Source organism: Atractosteus spatula, chromosome 15 (genome assembly GCF_055471065.1).
Source record: "Atractosteus spatula isolate fAtrSpa1 chromosome 15, fAtrSpa1.hap1, whole genome shotgun sequence".
Lineage (NCBI taxonomy): Eukaryota > Metazoa > Chordata > Actinopteri > Semionotiformes > Lepisosteidae > Atractosteus > Atractosteus spatula.
In genome coordinates, this window is record NC_142720.1 from 14,251,352 (window position 1) to 14,276,229 (window position 24,878).

A 24,878-nucleotide genomic window follows, 5' to 3' on the forward strand; every position below is an offset into this window, starting at 1 on the left:
AAAGACCAAACTCATACTGAACACTGATCACAGTTAGATTATAATGTTGTCCCATCTTGCCATTATTAGTAGCAAGCTCCACCTTTCCAGGCCTCCAGGGGTACCTCTTCTTGCCCAGTGGGACCTCACCATCAGGGTATGTCATTTAGAGATGGTGATGAGTGTTTTTATTAAAAACATAAGTGACATAAGTATACTTTTATGTCATCCATGTCATCCTCACCTATGGTCATTAACTTTAGATAATGACCAAAAGAGCACGATTGTCTCATTGCAAGATTCCAGCTGTTTGGGAGAGCCTCTGAGTACAGCTGCTGCTTCTTTACTGTTCTGGAATAAGAAGAGCCAGTTGAGGTGATAAGGACACCCTTGGGAGGCTTTACTGGGCAGATCCCACTGGCCAACCTCGGACATGCTAGAGGGATTATTCCCCTGGGCTGGTCTGGGAACACTTAGGAATCCCCTAAGAGGAGGTGGAATCAGTTGCTAAGAAGATGTTGCTCAGTCCTCCCTTTCTGATTCCGTGACCCACACCAGGAAAAGCAGACTGAACATGAATGAACGAGGAGTGCCCAATTACCCATCCATGTAGACTGCTTAAGAACTGCTCCACTGCATTTGTACATGTGCTGTGTTCTTTTCTAACTCAGAGCAACAATATGTCAAATAACAGATTTGTTCATTTTATTTACATATCTTCCCTTGTTATTTTATTACCTGAGAAAAACATTGAGGGTTTTGTAAAAGGGAACCTTTCAAAGCTATAAGTTTATTAAACCTCATAAGCATTCATTGGCATTGACTTCTCTTAGTCTTCACAAGAAAATATGAAACCATTAGGAAATTTGGTTATACTGTATATGGTTTTGTTCTTTTTTGTTATTTGTTTTAGGAAATAACACACAACAAAATGAAAACATACATCTTGCTTTCCTGGTTTATTGAAGTATGAGAAAAAAGTTAAATTTAGCAGTTTTTTAAACTACAGGGTTTATGTAACCTCTGTTATGTGCACATAATTTGTTGAAATAAATTAGATACATGAAACAGAACTTTAAAATTCTCAAGCATGTAAGTTAAGGCCAGTTTTGTGAAATAATTTACCAGTGAAATATTTTTTCTAAAAAATGTATCCATGTCTGACATGGCATTTGGGGATGACAGCAAGAAAAAAAATAAAAGCAAACTGATGTTTATTTCTTATCACAGCTTCAGATACCAACTTCTCACCCCAGATTTGAAGTCAAAAAGCAAATGTTTAATAGTTTGAGTAAAAAAAATAATATGCAAGAAAGGCACCATAAAAGCATATTTGATTAAGGAAGGGAGAAGAAAACATTAAAAACGGTATAGTTTATGTATACTTTATACAATACTTTAGTTTTACACACTGTGTTTGGCTAAATGCAGACATTCATTATAATCTGGATCCTTGATCGTTTAATGAGTCACTTGTGCCAAATGAGTATTGTTTTGGAGGTTTTAAAAATGTAGTTTTCTTTGATGTATCACTTTGAGGAGTCTGACATTTATGTCTGTCATACACAGCCCATAGCATTACAAAAGGGATGTGGACTGGCATTTCTCAACAAATTGTGCTTCAGTACACCTCTCTAGGTTCCAATAAGTGGCTTTTTCAAAGCATCGTCTATGTTACACTACTATCCAGTACTTGTACCTCTCATACATATTAATATGCTGTAATTATATATACATTCTACAGTATGATGTTAACTAACATAAGCTGTTGTATAATGTTCAAAAATACAACTTGGGAAAAAGGCTATAAATTACATGGTTTTGGGTGAGTCCACTTAATCACTTTTCAAAGCACTTAAGATGGATTTAAGACTACAGTATCTCCCTGTCCAAAGGGTGTCACCACTATTTAAAAGGTACAGTATGTACATTTTGTATTAAAAGCATTTTCTTGAGAACAATGAATCAGTGGTAAACATCACTGACTCATAAAAAAGCATAAAAAAGACATTCAGAATATGAATATTAGTTGCAACAGCAGATAAATTATGACCTTGTGTGTTTTCTACGTAGCAGCCAAACCATGATTTTCTACTTTTTCCTCAGTACCTTTCTAGCAGCTGTATATTTATTGAACTGTAAACATAAAAGATTCTTTCTTATTGTAACTTTCAGCCGTGGAGTAAGAAAAAATATTTAGATTGGCACATATGGAGAACAGCAGGCTAATAGATTGTGTATTTTAATGTGGTATGTAATCCTGCCCCCATAAGTATACTGTAATCGTAATAGCTACACTAACACTACAATATGCATCCTACTGTTTTGTCCTATAGACTCTTGTCAAGGCACTGCCATTTTTAAAAGGTCTTCCAATACATTTATCCTACCAGCGCATGATTCAAAATGGATTCTCACACGGATATTTACAGGCTACTTTTTCTGCTTAGTACAGCGGCAGAAAATCATGAATATTTCAATAATTATACCAAATGCCTTAATTTCTTCCATAGAAATTGAATCCATTTAATGCATTTAACACTAAAATAGTTACAATTTGGCTAAAGAGTTAAGATACATAGGTGATGATCTCCGGGAGCTGTTTACCTGCTATCACCCATGTGATTTGTTTATATTTCATTAGATTTTAACCAATAGAGAAAAAGACAGAAAATTTAATCTGAACTGTTGCATATCACTAATTGCAGCAGTGAATGTAAAACCAATTAAATCAATAAGATTTGGCAGATCCTTGGTGCTTTAGCTGGACATATAATGCCTACGTCTCTATGCAATCTTGCTAAATGAAAGGGCTTGACGTGTTCATACTATCAATTAAATGTACTGTAAAATCTAAACATGCTCTGGTCATGCAGTTAGAGATCACGGGCTCATACCACTGCCTTTCGGATTCTTTCCAGATCTTGCAAGATTTGTTCCGATTTTCATTTTTTTTTGTCATTTTGCCTTTTATGCTCTCTCTTTTTTAGAATAGTCCATGCAATGATATGTATGGTTAAAGGAAGTACTACATGTACAAATAAAAGTGGGTGATGCTATTTTAGACGGACGTGAGGCAAGCTGAGGGATTCAGAACTTTCCCCAGTTTTGCTGATGCTTTGAGATGATCCTCCTATTCCAGTCCTTGTAAAGTCTTCAGAGAAAACGGTCTCCACTGTTGGCTGAGAGAGAAGATCAAAGCTCTCGGATTCAGCTCCAGCATCCAGATCCTTGTCTGTTATAAACAGCCTGGGCTCCTTCCAGTCAGAGCACATCTCCTGGCTCACCTGGGAGCCATTTGAGTCACTACTAGAAAGGCGAGTGTTGAGTTCATCTGTGGACTGCATCAGGTTTTGAACAGAAAGGGATTTCCCTAAGCCTCTGTCTGTTGCAGTGGGCATTGATACCAAGGGTTCTGTCTCCAGGCTCAGGTGCCTTCTCCAAGAGCCCTCTTCCTTTGCATTAGGCTTTGTCACCTGTCTGCTTTCTTTCGAAGCAACAAGGCAGGCAGTGACATCACCAGCAGACTCCTGGGTCGTGACTGGAATCATGCTTACTGGTCTGTTGATCTGCTTAAGGGGAAGCAGAGAGGGTATCTGCAATGATGTTGGCGCTGCTGGCTTGGACATTTCAGCCAACTGACTTGACAAGTTATTGGGCGTCAAAATTGGTACTGTTCCCTCATTCTGACTCGTTGGCACCTGTGTGGGTAAGCTGTGCATAGTTGGTGAGAAAGAATAGTATGGTGCATTGTTCAGCTCATTTGGTGTCAGTATCAGCTGCAGGCCCCGTGGCATGTTGGCACTGGTAGATCTGGAGACACATCTGCTTATCTGTGCAGAGCCTGATGATGTATCCTTGCTTGCAATAGAGCTCTGATAATCAGAGGTCTGATCCAGCTCAAAGAGGGGCAGAGAGGCAAGAGTCAGTGCTGAGGAAGAGCCTTTGCTTAAAACTTGCCTATAGATATCCAGCAAGGAGTCCAGCTTCGTTTCTATAGATTGTACCTGTAAAGGAAATTGAACAAAAAGAAATCACAAATACAACCTCTGACAGCACTGAATTGAAGTAGCTTGGCTGTGCAAAAATTGGCCATCTTACCTGTTTTTCCACTTTACACACTCGTCCCAGCATGCTGAGGTCTTCATTAGCTTCACTCTCTGGGAGAACTTTCTCTTTAGTTTTCTTATCAGCTGGTATTTGTCCTTTTCCTAGAATTTGGTCAACTCTGCAACAAAGACGGCAGAAATTAAGGGGGTGAAAAGGTTCTTCTCAAGAATAGCTTATTCAAAGCACCCACCACCACAGGATGCGCAAAAATCTGGCAAATACGCAAAGGACAACAAAAGCAGTAAGCATCTTAAATCTAGTAATTAGTTTTATAAAACAAATGATCCCAAGAAGGCAAGCATCTAGGAACTAAATCTGGAGTACTGGAATTTTCTTCAAAAAGATATATCCTAATACACTCCACTAAATTGTTATTGAAGATAAAAGAACTATTTTGTGTAATATGCTATGGTTTAATTTGATAATTAGCCACTGTCAGATTTGCTTGGCATAAAAGCAAGGTTTTAATAAGGCACACAATGCCCTTTTTCTTAGGAAACATCTGCTAAGCTACTGAGAAAAATTATGAAGTCAAAACCCTTGTGTTTTGTTTAAGGTTTGCAGCCTTATGTTATTGACTATTTCTGTTCAGATACTTCAGGTACACACAGTTTAAAAGTGATTTATACTGTATATGCTGGGATGTGACACAGTTGCTATATGATACATGCAGGAAATTATTATTTGATGCAGAAATCACAAGGAAAAAAGATTTTGACTCCCTGATAAAAGAAAATCTGAAAGTATGTTTTTCTAAAACAGGGGTTCCCAGTTCTGTTCCTTGTGTTTCACACACCTGCTGTTTTGTTCTTCCAGCTGTGGATTCACTGAATCTTTTATTATACCACAATATTAATAATAAGATTAATTTTTACTCTTGAAATATTTTCAGTTCTTAACCATGCTGGACCATTTTAACTGTTTTAAGCAGAAAATAACTAGCAAAGGTTCTAATCAAGCAATTTGTTTTAGCCCAATTGTTCAATTAAGTAATGAGTTTGGCTAGAAATGAGAATCAGCAGGCGTGGGCATCCCCAGGGCAGGTACTAGGAACCCCTGCTCTAACATCCCCAGTTTAACACTGCAGTTTCACAGTAAGGTGCCTAACCCTGGTGTGGACTGCTTTTTGCCATGTTGACTGTAATATAAGTGCAGAGAGGGGGAAGAAAAGGTCTTGACTTTGGTGGCCAGTTGCTGCTGTGGACCTACAATGGTGTCCAACCTGTGCAAAAGAGGGTAAATTAAACAGGAATAAAAAAAACATAGGTACATTAGAGTATCCATTTAGGTTATTAGGAGAAGAAATAAGAAGCCATGAGTAATGTAGTTTACCTCTGACAAGTATATATCTTCATTTGTTAGGCATACCTCAACGAGGCTGTTATAACAGTGGTAGACAAGTAAAAAGTCATTTTCATCCTGAATAGTAATTTAGTTATTTCATGCCAAAACCAATAAAACAAAGATGCAATAAAAAACTGAAATAAAGAAACAAATTATTAAGTATCAAATTCGGACCCTTATCAGTTGAAAATGATTTTTGTTATTCATGATAAAGTCTTAAAAAATAGAAATATCTGCTCTATGAATCTTCAGGAAAGGTCTGTCTATCTTAAGCTGTCTGGTGACACAGAGTCTCCAGTTTTAAATCACGTGGCCTCTAACTTACAAAACAAAACCAGTTATTTAAAGTCACTACTGCCTTTGGTGATTTAAAGATATCATCTAATAGAAATCTTTGGTTGTCCAGAACTAGGGATGTTTTCACTGCTTTAAACCATATTTGTTATGTGTCAGACAGTCGCAATTTAACAGCCGAAGATGAGAAAATCAAGTAGTGCCACTCACCGCGTCTGGAGGCTCTTGATTCTACACAGCATATCCAGATGACCAGCTGAATACTGTTCAATTACATCTTTTACATCATATGGTCGCAAAGTCTCCTTGAATTTTCTCTTTGCCACATGAAACTTCATAATTCTGTCAAGGAATATAGAAACTATGTAGATGAAAATGTCAATGCTGACAACAGCCAAAGAATTCCAAAAAGAGAAATCAAGATTGTAGCACACGAAAGTCAACGCCACCTTTTCTCTATCTGTGACATTTGTACTAAACAACTATAGCTGCTGTAAAAGAAAATTGAACATTTTGTATGTTCTGGACTTTGAGGCAAGGCATTAAAAGAATGAATTGCGATGCCAACCTTATCCACTAGATGACGATGAACTCTTGATAGTCTCTTTAGCTAGAGAGTACCGAGCGTTTATAGCCCTCTAGTGTCTAGGATTGGCATCGCAGTTTCATTCTCCTGCCACCTTATAAAAACATTTATATCCTATAATATTTAAGCCTTGCATTATTTCTTTATTTTTGAACGACAAATGCAAGTATATTATGTTATATCTTGAATGCTCAAAGAAAAAAAAGTTTCACAATAAGTTTTACGAAACTTCAACTTGTCAGTTTTTATTGAGAAATTAGAGATAATATTTATTACTTTTTTTTTAATTAAAAGGATGGTTTATAAGAAAGAAAATAACCACCATAAGTATGCAGTACCTTTCCGTCAATTTGGCAATTATTACCAAAAATAAATAAGAAACACAAAATAAAAATATTATACGTTTGCTTCCGTATCCCTTTTCAAACACAGAAACGAGTACACACCAGTTGTGGATGCAAACATCACTTGAACCTAACATTCTGACCAGGCAAATATCATACTCTCTAAAATTGTGTCCTAGCAATTTCCTCTTTAGAAATGCTTTTTGAAGATGTGATACTCCAAGATCACACACACTTTCCCTACACATTGTAGCCCCAGAGCTTATACTTATGTTGTTATTTTTAGGAAGTCGATACCTTTGGTATGTGTAGTTTGGGGAATTCAGAACGGAAAGGTCTGGGTTTCGCAGCGTAATGAGAGACATGCCCGACTGCAGCAAGTTGGCCGCAGATCTTTCCGAAACAACTGATCGCTGTTCTCTGTGGGAACTTCAGGCATCTGCGCGCAGTATTATTACTGCTTGGTGTAATACACTACTACAGCAAACATGTATTAGTTACGAGCTGTTTCCGCAGCATGATGTACATTATGTTAACCGTATTACAAGATAAACAGATCAAAAGGAAACCTTTCATAATTTGTAATATTAATATATTTGAAATGAACACAGATGCACCTTTAATCACATCTGTATATCCCAGAATTAACGGCATGTCTTACAGAGTAACATTTTTAATTATATACAAACTCTACTCCGTATGAATAAAAAATTTGTATTTTAAAAATGAACTCTCATACTGTATATGGTGATGTATGGCAGCAATTAATGCTACAGCCACTAGAAGGCACAAGATAATAAAAAGTAAACAAAAACAGATTCTTATAATGATGTTGAAGAATAATATATATTAGTGATATAAATTAATATCTGATAGTAAGAAAGAAAGTAATATCTGATAGACTAGTAAAAGTGGTGAGCGTTATGGCTGGTTTTTGTAGTAGTGCATACAGCAAGTGCTTATAAATACATGTTGATACAGGTTAATATAACCTCATCAAAATTATCAAAGTCAAAATTGATATGAAATGGGTATTTAAATAATTATAAAGCTCTAATTTCTTGTTACCATTTAAATATACCAGGTGCAAAATTGAGGCAGAAAAAACTTCAAAGAGGCCTCATGCCAGGCTCTATTTTGTTAAGAAAATGGAAAGGTACCCAGACATGGAGCAAACAGTAAATAGTTCTCATAAACATGCAGAAAGTGTGAATATAAGCATTTCTCTGCCAAGCTGATTTAAAAAAAGCACTTGACCAAAAACAGGTGTCATGTTCTGGAATGTAGAGCAGAACTATAAAGAGTGTTCAACAGTTTATCAGAGGGAGAGCTGAGCCTCATGTTCAGGAACAATGTCATCTCGGCAACATTAATTAAATGATGGAATTCTAGCAACTAATAAAAGCGAGAAGTGAGAGTTGTTTTCTTTACCTCATATAAACGCAAAGAACCAATGGCATGATAGTGCAGCAGACACCAATACCACACTTCTTCCCTTACGCGAAGGGAAAGGAATGTGCAACAATAAATGAAGGTTTAGGTAGACCAGATATGAACATTATTCACTGTCAAGGGGTGAGTCAAGACCCCTACCATACTCTGTTGACAGGCGGCTGTGATGTCTATACAGAACTGACCTGTTGGAAAGACACATAGTACAGTAATGGGCACCAAGTGAACAGCTGACCACCTGTTTAACTCCATGCAGGAGGGGGGTCTAGGTTTGTGCATTTTCATGGTTATTCTTAGCTGTATTGATTATTTTTGGGGGTAAATAACTCCTTCTCGTGACCTCTGTGGAGATCTTGGGTAAATTAGAAGGTTTATCAAATTTTCACTTTGGTAAAGAAGTTATATCAATTCCTGAACCTACTGTATTGTAAAGATCCATGCAGTAGTCTTCTGCAACCTCAGAGTGCCACTTAATCATAAAGACCTCATGATATCTGGGCTGAGGATGGCTACAGGTAAATATTTCAGGATAATCTCCATTCACTGTCTTTGAACAAAACTAGGGTAATTTTACTGTTTTTTTTTATAAATTAAGTAGAGATTTCTGATCATTAAATTGTACTGAACTTTCAGCATTAGGATTTTACTCTGATGTCCAGATTCTAGTCCATGTGTTGTCAGATTACTCTTGCAGTTCTGGTCTTCTGTCTTGTACTCTCGATAGTCCATGTTAAAAGAAGGGGTGTTATTTGTTACCACAGACGTTTGGTGACAAAATGACAGCAAAAGACAAGTAAATAAGAATTGTTGCAGTAAGCAAATGAGCTATCTGTATTACCACGCAGCTGCCTGTCTCCCCCACCTTTTCACTCACCTGACAGCTCTAATGACAGTTTTGAGAGCTGGAGTGAGATCCTCCACAGACACATCACAATGACACCCTTTCTCATCGAATCCGTCATCTGTCCCGAGATTGGTGTCAGCTGGAAGATAAAGTGGGATTTTAGCTCAGTGACATCATTTGAGAAGGTGTTGAACACACTGCCTGACTGTTAAGGCAATTCTGGGAAAACAAAGTCACAGTCCTACAGTTATCTCGATCTCTCCTTGGTTCTCGTTTGACTCTGACAGGTTAGCTAAAGTGCTTCTATATGCAGTATATATAAAAACAAACATTTCTAAGCGTGTTATTTCACTTTCAGCTTTTTCCAAAACAAACAAAGTCTTGAATAAAGAAGACTAGAAAGGAACCTTATTCAAGTATACAGATTCCTCAAAAGAACCGATGAAGTCAAACCACAGCACTTCAGACTCAACAGTAAAACATGAACCAGAGGGACAAGTGGAATCTACAGGGAAGGGCATTTATAGAACTGAGAACAGGAGGTACTTTTTATACATTTTTAGGGGTTGTGGGAGTCTGGAAGAAGCTACCTAGCCAAGCTGTCAAAGCCCATTGTCTGGTTTCTGTCAGAAAACATCTGTATAAGGTCTTATGATCACTAAGATACTAGTTACCAAAGGAGCTACAGTAGGTAGCCAAATGGCCTTTTGTAACTGTTCTTATCAGCTTAGGCTACTTCATGACAACATCTTTTCAAACTAACAACCTGTCAATTTTGCCCCTAGACACTTGGTGTGTTATAAGTCCCATTATGAATTTCTCCTTTAAAAGGCAGAAGAACAGTTGATAAGTATTATTCCATCTGTGACTCATTTGCCCTAAAGAAAAAAATATGTCCTAGTTTGCTTCCGTAATGATATTTGCAGTCATCTTTGCCTTTAAAAGTAGCTTGAAGGCTCTTTGACAATGTCTGGACACCTAGTGCCTCCTATGTAAGGATGCAAAAGAAAAATATATTATGGCAAATCTCCCCAAAACAAGGAGCTATCTTTGCATTCATATTACAGTTCAATTGGTTGTGTGTGGCTGGGGAAAGAAAGTAGCACAACAGATGTTAAAAGGCACTTGCAATACTTACCACTTAGTTTACCACTCATTCATGAAGAGCAAGAGTGTTACTGAACATACTGTACCAGGCCTGTATATTAAGCATTTGGACACCAAAGAGTGAATAATAGATAAATAAGAGCTAATATTGCTATATTACTAACAACTGACAAGGAGTAACTGAATAAGACAAATTTTTAAAGCTGCAGTAGATAATGGTACACATTGGATAGAGGTTACATGTTGAGATGTAGAGTTAAGCATTTTCCACAGCTTTATTGCCATGGGTAAAATCTGTAAGCAATTTGAAAGAAAACGGGTCCTTAGAGGCTTGTCTGCTTTAACTACTACATAAATCTTGTTTTGTGGCTGCCATTTTCATAGGTTACTTATAGACTTTATAACCCCTAAAGCAACATTTGATGCTGCAGGGGACAAAAGTTATCTCTAAAAAGCTTGCTGATAACAGCAGAAGTTTTTGAAACACAACTTTTTTGTAGTAGACTCAGACTTTTAATAAGAAGTCTATTCTTAAATAATGAGCAACAGAATTGATATTATATCTTAGGTATACAGGAATGCTCTATTTTTCTGTACTGGAAATGGATTCATTTTAAAACATAACACTCACCACATTAAACCACCAATGTACAAACAGCCTTAATAGTTTTAGTGAAACGATTCTGTTGTGAAAATCAAAGACTCCAAAGGGAAATGTGACATTAGCAATATCAACCGATAAATGTATCCATAAGGCACTATTAACCTATAGTTAATTAAGTGCTGAATCTTTTACATTTCCCTGTAAATGTTACACCATCATATTCATATTGTGCATTTCCTGCCTGTATTTGAAATAAATGGTCTAGGTAATTTTTTTCTCCTGTAAAATGATGTTTAATTGGACTACACCTGCCACAGAAGTTGAACAGTTTTCCTTAAACGCATCACAGTGTTCAGTAATACAAACCTATTTTATTTAAAATAGGTTGGAAACAAATGTGAAAAAGCTGTTTAATCTTTATGTTGAATTTCTAATTTTTTCATTAAACCAGGGATGGTGATAATTTGTCCATCCATTATCATAAAGCAGTTTAACCCTGGTAAGGGTCATGGCTATCATATTTATATTGTGCACTTCATCCAAAGCCTGTCCTAGAAGCATAAGGGGAATGGCATGACTACATCCTATGTGGAATCCCAGTCCATTGCAGGGTACACACACACACACATTTTCTGCATGCGTCCAGCAGGTGAAAGGAAATCAGAATATCCAGAGAAAAATCAGGTGGACACAAGGATACTGCAGAGAAGGCATCACTCCCCATAATTGAACCCAGGACTAAGAAGCACTCTCTGCCAAGCCACTGTGGCCACTCAGTGAATTCAGTTATGAATAAATAAATGTTGAGAAAAACACTTGAAACTATACAATGTTAACTGATGTACTGAAGATGTCTGTTTGAATTTATTCTCCTAACAGAGCTTCAAAGAAAAACGCGTAACCTGGGTGAAATACAGTACATAAAAATACACAGAAAATAACTTAAAGGAATTGCATCAGTTATTGCCATGCAGAATAGAAATATTCTGTGCTTAAAAATAAAAATATAATGATCATATAGCACTTTCTCTCTTGTGCTAAAGCAATTTCCACAGAGGAATTTATTTTTGTGACAGTGGTTTTGTTGGTGGTAAAGTTTAATTTATTCCAGTTATCATCCAACTTTGTTTGTCATTTATCCTTCAGGGCAAATGATCAAACTACAAAACCAAAAAGAAAATGAAAGACAAAAACAATTTGACAGAGCATGAAGACCAATTTATACTTTAAGAAATGTAACTCTTGTGTCCATAATTCTTAAAAGAAGGATGCATGTTAGCTTAATTCATCCTGTTCAATTTCATCAAGTACGCCTGATTAACTGTGGAGGAATATCAATGGAACACATTTCAATGTAAGGATTTATTGGTGCTCTAAACAAGCACTGGGGCAAAGTCAATTTTGAAGAGGTATTCGTTGATTTATTGAAATGTCAGCGCTTTAGGACATACAGAAAGGAGAACAAACATCTAAGTGGCAGAAAAAAATGTAATTATTCAATTCTATTGTTTTTCAATACCTTGATCATTCAAGGAAATGCTCAATTTTATCAAAAGCCAAATGAAAAGGAAAAATGATCAGTCAAATCAAAATAGCATCACACTCAATGCCTGCTGTAGAGGGATTAAACCATTTTTGTGTAATGCGTACCTTGTCTCGTTAGAGATAATAGCTTATTTTTTTTGGCATAGTGACATAAGTGTTTGACTACTACAAAACAATGCTACCCTGAGGGGACCTGTTCTAAACGTTATAAAGCCAGGAGCTATAAGATGCAAATAACCATTTAGTTGACTTGTGACATTTTTGACAGGTGTTCTTTTCTTGTCCAATTTGCAAATAACTCCAGAGCATGACTTGTTTGTTATAATATGATAAAGCACACAAGAAACCACTACTGCCAATAATAAAATTAAAAAACAGGCTCATTAGGACAATGTCATTTCCTCTAAGCATGACACGAAAGGCTGCTATCTATATCCTACATGCAGAGGCACAGTGATGGACCAGCATTCCTCTGTGCTGTTCCTACAGTATATATTTATAATCCTATATATTTTATCGGAAAATTGTTTACGTGTGGGAATGGTCTGTGAGTTCTGTCTGTAGTTTTATTTAGTCATGGAGAAATTTTCTCTTTTCTCAAAAGAAAGCATGAATCCAAATCATGGTTAACTTTGCCACACACATTGAGGCAGTTCTATAGTTTTCCTAGAAAAGCATGTCAGTTAGTTTTATTAGGATGAAAGCAAATGTAAAATGTCTCCGGAATCCCCAATCCTTGTCCCACTTCAGGATGACAAACGGAAGTGCTAAGGGACTTGTACCATCTGGAGTGGTCCTGGACTGGCTCTTGAGTCTCAGTGATGGGCGAAACCTTGTTCTGTCATTGAAACTCCAGCTCTTCTGCACCTTGGCTGGACTGGTGTCAGTGGTGATGTCAGGGCCAGGTGATCGCCGATCCCCAACAGAAGTTTGCCTGTACTTCATGCTCTGTCCTCGTGGACTGGCCATTCGTACCCGTTCCTTAAAGCTTAATTTCTGGCTGCAAGAGACATACAAGGAGAAAAACACTTAGTAACCACAATAGGGCCTGCAGTCAAAATGTTGCAAATCACATAATTAAAAAAATAGTTACATCCGATTCACACGATGTAATGAAATTAGTAATAATAAGTGAATGAAGAGAGGTATGAAGAATTTCAGCAGAGATTGTAGCTAGCAAGTCTTTTTTAATTTATTCATACAATTCAGTGAGCTTTAATTTATTTTTAGTGCCAAGTATTATAGTTTAAAAATACAATTTAAACTACTTTTGACATATCTAATATACATGTATATACAGTATTGCTTTGACTTTTTTCTCCTATATAGTAAGAGACCAAGGACAAATAGAAAATTCCTTCGTGTAAAGGTCGTGATTAACTTAACACAAATACATGTAGAACAAAATAAGGGCTCTGCATTAAACACACAATGCACTGTTTTTTGCTTATGTAGGATGCATAAAGCAGACTACTGATGCATGCAAGATGCTCCATCTGAACTGTATTTCCTTCATTCTGAGTCAAGAGAACGATGTTACATGACTGCTGGATGTACCCCATTCAGCTTAACACTGGTGGGTGAACAAGATATAAAAACACTTCCACCTGGGTTTCAGCAGTATGACTGTGATGGCGAGTTAGGATTAAAATAAGCATGTACTCTGTTTGCTGGCCTTATAATGGGCACACCACAATGTATTAAACTCTTCACTTCATCACAGGAGCTACAAGTATAGAACAAAATCCACGTGAGAGTCTGTCAGCCTCTGGCTGACTGAATGAAGTAAAATGACAGCTACAGGTTATGCTGCATCCCTTGAAAAATAATGAAACTATAATCTGCAGATGCAAGAATGCAAACCAGCATGTAAGCTTGGGGTAAGCATCAAGACAAGCATGCAGAAGTCAGAGACAAGCAGCAAGCAAAAGATGAGGCTCAGAGGAGACACATTTTTCATAAGCTAATGCAGTGAAGACAAATAGTTATGGAGAAAAATATACAGTTTGGACATCAACACCTCCAGAGCCTCCAGAGTGCAGTTTCCAAAGTGATCTGTCCTTAATTGTATAACTAGAAAGACTGACATAAACTCTGACTCTGACTTGGAACAGAACACCAGTTTCAAGGTGCATGTACTATACATGTTGCCGGAGAAAAAGTTGTTTTCTTACTGGTCTTAAAGTCCTACTTTAAGCCCTATTTGCTCCTGCATTGTACAGTCATCACTTATTCTTTTGCGCTGGTGGCTTCTAAATTTTACACCAAACTGAGGAAGACAAAAAATTGTCAACTTTGAAGTTACTTGTGTATTTGAATGCTTGTTGTGTGGGATCATGTGTTAGAAAACAAACAAAACCACAGCAAATCTACCACTAGCAGCACTTATCTAGTATTTTGTGAATGCAGTGAGAAAAATAGTTTTCATTCATCACAAAAATGGACATCCACATGTGTTTCACGTATATAGCAAAACTGACATTATTATTAAACTCTACATTATTAGTGTTTATAATTGTACAAGTGATACTACAATGCAAATATTTTGCAAGAAACTGTTTTTGTTAGCAAGGATTAAATTCATGGACATATGCAAAGTTCCAAAATACAGTAAGCAAAAATATACAGTAGCAGTAGTATTAGTGATGTAGCAACCATATCCTCCTCTCCATGCCAGAAACTACCATGGATAAAAACTACCACTTTTTAACAAGATGCTTGAGGGTAACAGATCATTATTTTTTCACAGCTGTTGCAGTATTCATATAAGACATTTCACTTGTCTTACTTAACAAAAAAATGTTCTTATTTGTTGATGTCAGACACATGGTCTGACAGATATTTTATTTTCTGTGCACACTGTTTTGTATGGGCAGTACAACACAATTAGTTTTTTTTTTCAAAAGCATTGAGTTTGACTTGCAAATGTGCTAAGGATTCTTAAGGAAAGAAACAATGGACTGCTTCTTTGAGTACTTAAGCTATGAGATATGACTTCTGGTGAGAAAGACACACGGGTCAGTGAAGCCTAGCTAAGACACATACCATTGCTGCTGACATGCAATCCTGCAATTCCTAGTTAATGAACTGAATCGGACATAGGCTCCACAGGCCAGATCCAAGGGGATTCTACTTTACAGCAATAACAAGTACAAGTTATTGAACTAGCCTATTTGCTGTTCCCACAAATGAATTGTAGCATGCTGCAAGCAAAGAGAACGGTTTTCTGCTAAGACATTTGGAGAGTATTCTAATCCTCACAACTGTGTATTTTGACCGTCTAAAGCCATCACTGAAATAATCTCAAAAGTGCTTATCAAGTGCCAGGCCCAAGCATGCTGGACACAAACATTTGATTCAGAGTTTGAAAAATAGGCAAGGACTTCAAAAAAAGATTTGCAGAAGTGAATAAATAAATTTCATCTTTGTATTGTAATCCAAATGTTGTGGAAAAAGTAAAATTTTTAATCCAATTAAAATGTAATTCATTGGAAATTAATAACTGTGATAATATTGCAGTGTCATAAATTCCTTTCATTCATTCAGCAATTCATACAAAGGGATAGCTTGCATTCTTTTTCTTTTGCTCTGAATCAAAGTGACCAGGTTGAAGGTTGATGCTTGTTGGGAGATGGGAAATGAGCATGTTGGTTTGATTGGTCAAAGAGCAGCAAAGGGTTTTGACAAGCAGTGTCAAAAACAAAACAACAAGTCAGACCCACCAAATCAAGAAAAAATCCCTAGAAAAAGGGTAAAGGGCAAGAACATTTGGGTGGCACTTAGAATGAGTTTTCATTGTCCATGCACCTGCTGTTAGTTTGCATTCTCAAAGATCATGTGACTAGGAGGGGATGCTGGGTACCTAGGTTTCCGTGACGTATACATCCTGAAGAGCTTCTGTTTATTACTAAGAACCTTACTAGGAATGAGGGGAGATAGATTATTACTTTTCATTTCACTAAGAAGAAAAAGAGGATTCCTTTTTCAAATAGTAACAGTACATGAGGGTAATGGTAAATCCAGTGTTAACAGCACATATACATTCCAGTGTGCAGCGTCTGGAATTTAACATTTTCAGACAAAATCAAGTGATGGACAATCAGTGCATGGTATTTAGACATCCACAACACTTAGAAATAAAATGTAATATATCAGATTGGGATCACCTTTAGCACTCCTCCAACTAAATGTGAACTTAAAAAGATTGTTATATTTTAGGGGGCATGGAAGGCAACAATTAGAATTTGCTTCATAAACTTGCTTTAAATTTACAGTACTGGTTATTTTAGGATTTCCTGGTACCTGTGTAACTCGAGCTTTGCGACACTGATACTGTACATTTTTTTATGTTGAGTAACATAAATCATCATTAAAGAAATTCTAAGAAACATTTCATTTTCATTTTATTATTTTTCTACTGAAACCCAGTGAGAGTTCTCTCCCAGGCACCATTATAAAGCTGCACAGAATGTCTATATCTTAGATTTTAGTACGCCTCCCAGAAATCTCCAGTTTATGATCTAATTGATAAATTAAGAATGTTAACCATTTACTTTGACAGCACAATGGTTAGTCATGTTTTAAATACAAATAGTTAGAGTAAGTCAGAATTGAATTAGTAAAAATTGTTTAATAAATTATTCTGATTAAACTGCAAAACGATTAGCATTAGCCATGTTGTTTAATTCCAAGTGCACTCGATTAAATGAATACATTATTTCAGAAATCCATTTAAATAAAATAATATCCATACTCATCCCTCAATCAGAAGATATTTTAATGTAAAATATCCAGGGTTTTGGCCGATGTTTCATTCCAAAAAGTCAATTTGACTGCTAATCTTTACAATACAATACTAATATTCTAATAATAATCTAAATATTATAAAAATACCTCTTGAAAGCACTGGTTCTTATTTAATAAATAATATAAATAACTCCTAATGGAAAAACTACATCATCAAACAGTTCCACCAACTGGAAATCATCATCTTCGAAAGGCTGAACAAATAATTACAAATGACGCCAATTTTCTGTTTAAATATTTTGGAGTTTTGTCGACCTAGTTAACTTTATTGCCTTTACATATTTGAGTATTCCACAGTAAACCATTAGTCACTGTCAGCTATACTTTTTGACAAAAAGCAGAATTTAGGGTTGCATCTGCCAATTTTTTTTTCACTTTTGATTTAGAAGTCTCAAAATATTTCAAGGAAAAAATTCCACTGATTTGTAATTTGTTATATCTTAAATACAATCTCTGTTTTCACCCATCCAATATCATAATACTGATTCTGGCATGCAATTTTCTTATATAAATATATATTCCTCAAACAGGCAAATGAACTTAGTTACAAAGGAATTATTTTTGATCAAAATATCTCTTGAACTACATTTTTATTTTTTATGCAATGGTATTTTACGAACATCTGCAATTACTTAGTGTGCCAATTCTAAAAACAACTTGAAAGTCTCAATCATCTCATGGTCAGTTAACAAAAAAACATATCTTGAATTTTCTTAGCAATAGAAATGAACAGAAATCTAATAATTTCATATAGATAAGTGTAACAAACCTGCTAGCAGACTCCCCCTGGTCTTTCCTTCAGAGGTTAGTAAATAACAGAAAAGGGACAAAGTTAAAGACATTAATTATTGAATATAACAGCACCCAGCAGTTAAAGAAAGATATAAAATGAATATGCATATATATATTGAAAAGAAATCAATATATTCACCTGCTACTGCTGCATACAGAGGTATATTTTTAAAAACACACCACCAGGCACAATACCATTAAAGCAGGCCAGACAGAAGAAACCACAGTCATTCAGAAAAAATGGTCAATTCAGCAAGACAAACCACAAACTGGCAACACACACCAAGCAGACATGCACTTTATGCACAATACATACCAAGTCAGATTGTGCTAGAAAAGCGAGAGATATAACAGGGACCTGCAGATTTGGTATTCTAGATATCTGGAGACTGAAATGCCTGTATTCATGTGAAAGCAAGAATTCTTTGTTATATCAGGAAAGAATATCACAAAACGCCCTATGATATGCTGTCTCTTTCAACACTGCAGGCTGTTATCTTGGGCATTCGGGGGCAGACTGTGGTTATTGTTGGTAAAAAGGGATTATTAATCTAAATGTAAATTTATTAGTATCTTCATCTATGTGTTCTCAGCAGATGGCTCACCCAATATTTCCAGGCTCCACTAAAATCTGCATTTACTGAAATGCTGCAAAAGAAAACATTAAAAGGAGCTTTCGCGACCTCACAGTTGCAGGCAAAATATTTGCATCATCGTATCAGGCACATCTAAAACTTTTTAGATTATGTTAGTATGGAAATTACCTGTATAAGGATGTATTTCACCATATACTGTATGTAGAATGTTTTGGGGACCTGGAGAACTACTTTCGAAATTGTATGTTTGGTATATGTGAAAAAATGTGTACAACAATTCAGCCTGTGCTCTATAGGAATAAAGGAGAGAATTTCTCTTTCTGTGGATTTGCTGTCAATATTCCAATAATGTTCGCAGCTATTCTGACAGTAACCACTAATTCGGGTGGAGGTAGGGTAAACACAAACCCATAAATTGTAGCTATATTCGGCTATTAATTTCTTTGAACTAAATATTTGTTGTAACTATTACTTGGGCTAGTAATTAGAAGTTAACCACTAAACCCTGTATACACTATTAAAAGAAAATATCTAAGGGAGCCTGGACAATATTGGTCTGTTTGATGGCTGTGACCCTTTTTTATTAAAAGGCAAAGTAAAGAAAAAAAAGGCAAAAAATAATGAGAGCTTTGGAAAGAGAGAGAACAGACCAAACAGAAATAACAAATATTTAAAAGCTACAGGAACACAGACACCAAATACAACACCAGCTGCCATAGTTGTACCTACTTTGTAGGGCTGCAGGTATGCAAGGCCTTCAAATGAGGCTTCCAGGTAGCAATGGAAACCGAGTTCTCATCAGCCGCATAACTACGCCATACACACTACGTGCAGGATATACAAAACAAAAAAAAAAGAAAAGGAAAAAGAAACAAGGCCAGAGGGAGCAGGGATAAAACAAAACAAAAAAATTGAAAAGCAGATTAGTAAAACCCAATACGAGTCATTGCTTTATCATCTTTCATAGCACATATACATGCCTGAGTGGTGGTAGAACACTTTCATAGTATCGCCAGGTGGCATTCAGGTATGTTCGGCTGGCATCAGTGGAGTAAAACCGCCAAGCAGCCTGGTATAGGAGGAGAGATACAAAAGGCACAGAGGAACCACAACAAGTGAAGCGATATGTCCAAGAGATAAAAGAAGCGTCCTACAAGCATTGCTCTCAACGGGGCTGTTTCAACCAAAAGGCCGCATTTCACTCTGCGTCACATGGTATCACAAAAGAAAGGCATAGGTCACGCTAGCTTTGCCTCAGAAATTAAAGGGCATAGTGTAATGTAAAAAGAACTGAGAATACAGTGAAGAAGACAAACAAGACAGCATGAAGTGGTTCAAAACAAAACACTACTGCTCCCCACTTCTAGTCCTGATTACCTCTCTGCACACAAGATGAAAGCTGTGAATGGAATAATGCTTTGTTGAGAGTCATTGGGTGAAATGACACATGGTGCTACGGTATCTATTTGTGTTTCTTGTGTAGTTTTCTACAGTTTGTACTAATAAGTGTTTGCAAGCAGTAGATGAGTTACTATTCCCAGTATCACTAATAAAAACGGCCATCCTTTTTGTTGTAAACATTTTCTCTTAAAATGAAGAATCGTCCTCAAGGATATCCTCAATCTAAATTCTTTCCACAGAACAATATAGTATATATACTGTATATAGTCCAATCATTCCTTTGGATGTACTGTAGTACAGAATCTGAACAAAGCTTTCGGCTGTGGGACAATAAACTAATTTGTTTAGAACAAAATACGTATACAAAAATACTACATTAAAAATGAACAGATCTTATGATATTTACATTATATGCAGACATGGAGGTATTGTAAGGAAAAGAAAAAATTTCAAATGTTTTAAATTAGAATCTTTGTGTGTTATGTTGTAAGAAAAAACCGACATAGAAATTAATTAAGAAGATAATGGCCAATGCAAACTGCTGGATACAAAATCAAAAAAAACATTTTGAAGTAGTTGCAAACCTTCACTTGCAAACCAATGTGCTCTGTGACCCTATGTATCGTAATGTAGTATTTTCGGCTATCCAGCCTCATTTAAAGAACATTGTGGAGCTACTGTAGAAAGGGCCCAGCAAAAATGTTTTTTAACTGTTAAATACTAACATGAAGTGTGCCATTAATAAAGTTAGAATTGAACTATACTGGACAGGTTTTGCAAAATTCTAACAACCACCTAGTAATGAGTTTGGGGAGAAAGAAATTAAATATTAACTTTGAATGGCATTTGAGGAACATCACTCATTTGCATTGATGACTGATGGCATAACTTTGCTGGGAAAGCTTAAAATAAAATAAAAAAATGAACATTGAAATGGCATTAAGCAAATACTGCATACACTTTCAAAACAAGAAAACCTGCAGAGAATTCATGTAAAACTTCAGAAACAAATTGATAGATTAGAAAAAGAAAAGCAATCAGTCACAATACATCTCTGAAAAGTAAGTATAACTCATCATTAATCATTAAAGCATGATGTTAAACAATAGTGACACAAAAGGTAATCTGTTGATCTAATTCGGGATGTGATTTCTTGACTAAACCTTTTTATAGATTCTTTTTTTATAGTTTTAAAATAATTTAATTTGAAATGGGAATGCGATAGCTTTCCCCTTGCTGTGGTACTTTATGTTTACTTCTGTTTAAATAGGTAATTAATAAAGCACATGGTGAATGTCACATTGTGGGTTACCTGGTTTGGTATATAAAACCAATCTATTGATCTTTACTCATACGCAGCATGGAAGACAGAGGTCATGAACAGGGTCCAGTTCATGGCCCTGTAGGCCATGGGTTATTTCATGGCAGCTAAATGCAGCTCATAAAAATGAGAGGTTGTGAAAAACGTGCTGGCTATTTTAACATTAGGCTTTTTGTTTTTACATAAGCAACAAAATTGGATATAGCTTATAAGGAATATAGCGGTAGAATATTTGATCTGAAATAAGTAATGTTTCCATCGTGTGTTGCAATTTTACATTATTTCTGCACTAGTCTAGAGATTTGTTGAAAATACTGTACGCAGCACCACAAATTGTACATGTGACAGCCCATTCACCTTTCAATGGGCCACCTAGTGTCCAAAGGTCACCGTGATCAGAATAGATGCTATAAATTAATTATGCTGACAAGGAGTGTATTTGTCAGTCTCTGAAAAATGCTCTACAGTAAGTCAGAAACAAAATATCAATAGAACACTGCTGGCAAAATAATGATAAAAAGACATTTGAAATAATTCAGCAGAATTAAGTGAAGGAAAATGAAGGAGATTTGGCGTCAAGAATATATTTTAATAAAGATATTATAAGCAGTCTTACACTGAGTTCATGTAAGATGTCCCATGCTGCTTTGAAAAGTTTATTTACCTGGATTAAACTGGCTGCTGGGTTTCGTCTTTTTTCAAAATGTTTCTGTCGATGCTGTTCCTGTACCTTCAATGCAAACCCTGAGCCTAGAATTCCCTGAGAAGTAAAAAAAAAAATTAAATACAGTAAATACTTTTACAACCACAATTTTAAATCAGGGAATCAGGGATTTTAAATCAAGCCAATGCTCTCAAATGAATTTTCTAAATAACAAACATGGGGAATAAAAAGTTACATTTGTAGAAAACAGTACCTCCAAATTAGTACATGTGGCACATAAACAATTCTAGATGCCGGTCTTCACCTAATTAGCAAATCATTTTCAAACATTGTTTTTTAAGTAAAGATGCCACCTTCAGCATATTATCTCAAGAGTACCATGCTAAACACCCATACATAATTTCAGTATAAGTACTGTATACAAAAAATACAAATATTGGAATAACTTTATTGGATCCCTTAGTTTGTGAGAAACAATTTTAAAACCTGGTTTATATTTTATGAGAATGCACGGAAAATGATTATAGGTCTCCCAAAATGATGGAAGAAAGCATATAGTATAAGGTTTAAGAAAGGGTAGTTTTATCACTTAATTTAATAACGTTTTCTATATTACAATTTAAAATGACTTTATTTTTATTGACTGAAGTAAAATCACAGACTGTCCAATTTCATTGATGTGTCTCTTATTTCCAGTATGTTTGGATCTATACTGTCCACAAGTCTAAAATTATAGTTGTTCCCCTAGTGCTTTAGTCACACAGTTCACTCGCAAACCTGCATTGTACAGATACTCACAGCAGGCAGAGCAAAAAAGGAGATTCCAAGCAGCGCGAAACCTGCAGACAAAAGTCTTCCTGTCCATGTGTGAGGTGTCTTGTCTCCATAGCCAATGGTGGTCAATGTGATCTGTAAATAAGGTTGGTTATAGAAGACTCATTAAGCTGGTTTCAAAGACAAAGTTCTGACAAAGGCCAAATGCAGAAGTAGAGGGGCTGGAATTTTTGTTGAGCTCCAGTCTGTGGAACATCTGTATCACATCATATTATAATGAAATTGCAGCTGATGGAGTACAATTAACAATGGACACACAATTAGAGAATATTGTTTTTTATGGACAATTTCTGATTTACATTTATGTTTTCCTTATAATTTGTGTCTGCTCAGATTGCAGCACTTTCAGCTGGATTGATTTGGTAAGTGGGTGGCACAGTGGCAGGGCAGTTGCATTGCTGCTTCTCAGCAGTTGAGTCCTTCGATTCTGGCCTGGGGTGCATTCTTTCCATTCTCCCACCCACAGCCCAGCAGTCCAAAGATAGGCTATCTAGGATAACTGACATCTCCAGATAGTCCCCTGTAGTTAATTGTTTTGTTGAATAGTTCGTAATCCTGGTTTCCTACAGACTCAGCCTTTTATTAATTAAGATGTCTGAACTTTCTATGGAAAAGTACATGATTCTAGCGTAATTTGAGAAATGTACAGCTTAAATGCTATAAATATCTGTAACAAAATAACCCGCTCATCATATTATAAATATGCATTCATATAAATAAGTGGTTCTGATAAAATAAAGTCTGTGCAAAAGAGTGTCAAATTTTGTCAGAGCGACATTACAAGGCAGCCTTTTAAGGTATTCTTTCTTGCAGAAGTATTGTATTTGTACTGCTAATGTCTCCCAGATGTCTTGGGTCACTGACAAATGACCACTCTCACAATATAATCTGTACCGCACCAGCTGATATCTCATGAACATCAGCGTATGATTCGTGCATGCAGAATCCCTTGTGCTCTAATACTGGCCACAGAAAAGTCATTGAAGAGTATTTGGTAACTTAATATTCAATCATTTTCCCCCTTAGGGTGTTTATTATATCAACAACTGAGGAAATGTGACCCAACAGGAGTGCACACATTTTATTTCACTCTTATACACTCACAATTTCATTCTGAAAAGTAGCTTTTAAAGTCTGGGAAATGTGTTTTTATCAATAAAATGTAACAGACTCTTAGTTTTTGTAAGAGGCATGGCTACTAAACTACTACTAAAGTTTATTACTGAACATCCATCATAAACACTCTTTCTCATCATTATGTTACAATGGCAATTACTGAAGAAGGAAACACAGGTGAAGTGTAAATTACATTTTTTCTGGAAGCACATAAAGCAATTTCTTAGCTGTATTTTGTAAAAAAATAAATTTCTGAGTTTCTTATTCTAAAAAAAAATATTTTAATAAGCATTCAATAAAATGTCTATCCTTAAAACTCCTGCCCATAAATCCCTTTTGCAGGAACTGTCTTATCAGATGACAAAGAATTGCCTGTGCACTGCTGGAGTGTTTTTCTGTTTCCTAGGGGATATAATAAAGCAGGGATTGTTAAGTTCAAATGATCTATGGAAAATTCATACAGAAACCACTTTCCAAATATTTAGAAAGTATAAATACCTGTTCTGTTGATGGATAAACAAATTACTTTTATTTCAATTAGAAATGCATCAGAGTATTTACTTTGTAGAATGGACTTACTGTGCCCCACCACAGAGCGTCTGCATAAGTAGCGAACTGGGGGTTAGCTTCTTTTTCCACAAGGTAGACAAGAAATGATGAAAATATGAGAACAAGAAATCCAATATACCAGGCTGTGACCAGCTCCTGCAGTGACAAAACACAAAGTATACACAGCCAATTATAAATGCTTGAGAATGCGGTCAAAATCACAATCTATTATGGAATACTGAAGAGTTTGGAAGGTAGCTGCTAGACAAAAATACTGTGCCTTGTTATACATGATTAAATAATAAGTAATTAAAATAAAGTAATTAGTGATACAGTACCTACTGTATGTAGTACATTAGTTACATTCAAATATTCCATTTTAGAATACAGGCTTTTAGACACAGAGCTGAGTACAGCATTTTAAAAACTGCATAAAAGCCAGGAATTATTATTATTACATTAGAAAAGAGAAGGTCTCATGTGGGCGACAGAGATTAATATGTAAAATGGAGAGATTTGCATGTGTTTTCTCTGGCAGGGGGGTTTAATCCCTTGAAGTAAGAACACAGATAAATGAAAGGAAGCATAAC

General features: G+C 35.9%; 1 protein-coding gene across 2 annotated transcripts in view; it reads right to left on the reverse strand.

Moving 5' to 3' along the window:
* Positions 1 to 923: 923 nt before the first annotated feature.
* The window catches only part of kcnq5a (potassium voltage-gated channel, KQT-like subfamily, member 5a), a 147,976-nt gene continuing 124,021 nt past the window's right edge, over positions 924 to 24,878 (reverse strand). Inside the window, exons 5-15 of one of the 2 annotated variants that reach the window (XM_088934316.1) lie at positions 24,319 to 24,444; positions 22,588 to 22,698; positions 21,790 to 21,885; positions 19,133 to 19,227; positions 17,785 to 17,811; positions 12,992 to 13,209; positions 8,984 to 9,092; positions 5,938 to 6,069; positions 5,198 to 5,311; positions 4,081 to 4,207; positions 931 to 3,986 (exon numbers count right to left, since the gene is read on the reverse strand). In XM_088934316.1, coding sequence (XP_088790442.1) covers positions 3,036 to 3,986; positions 4,081 to 4,207; positions 5,198 to 5,311; positions 5,938 to 6,069; positions 8,984 to 9,092; positions 12,992 to 13,209; positions 17,785 to 17,811; positions 19,133 to 19,227; positions 21,790 to 21,885; positions 22,588 to 22,698; positions 24,319 to 24,444 — 2,106 coding nt within the window. In that variant the 3' untranslated portion in view covers positions 931 to 3,035. Of the gene's footprint in view, positions 3,987 to 4,080; positions 4,208 to 5,197; positions 5,312 to 5,937; positions 6,070 to 8,983; positions 9,093 to 12,991; positions 13,210 to 17,784; positions 17,812 to 19,132; positions 19,228 to 21,789; positions 21,886 to 22,587; positions 22,699 to 24,318; positions 24,445 to 24,878 lie in introns of both variants that reach the window. The other variant, XM_088934315.1, reaches the window with a different exon arrangement.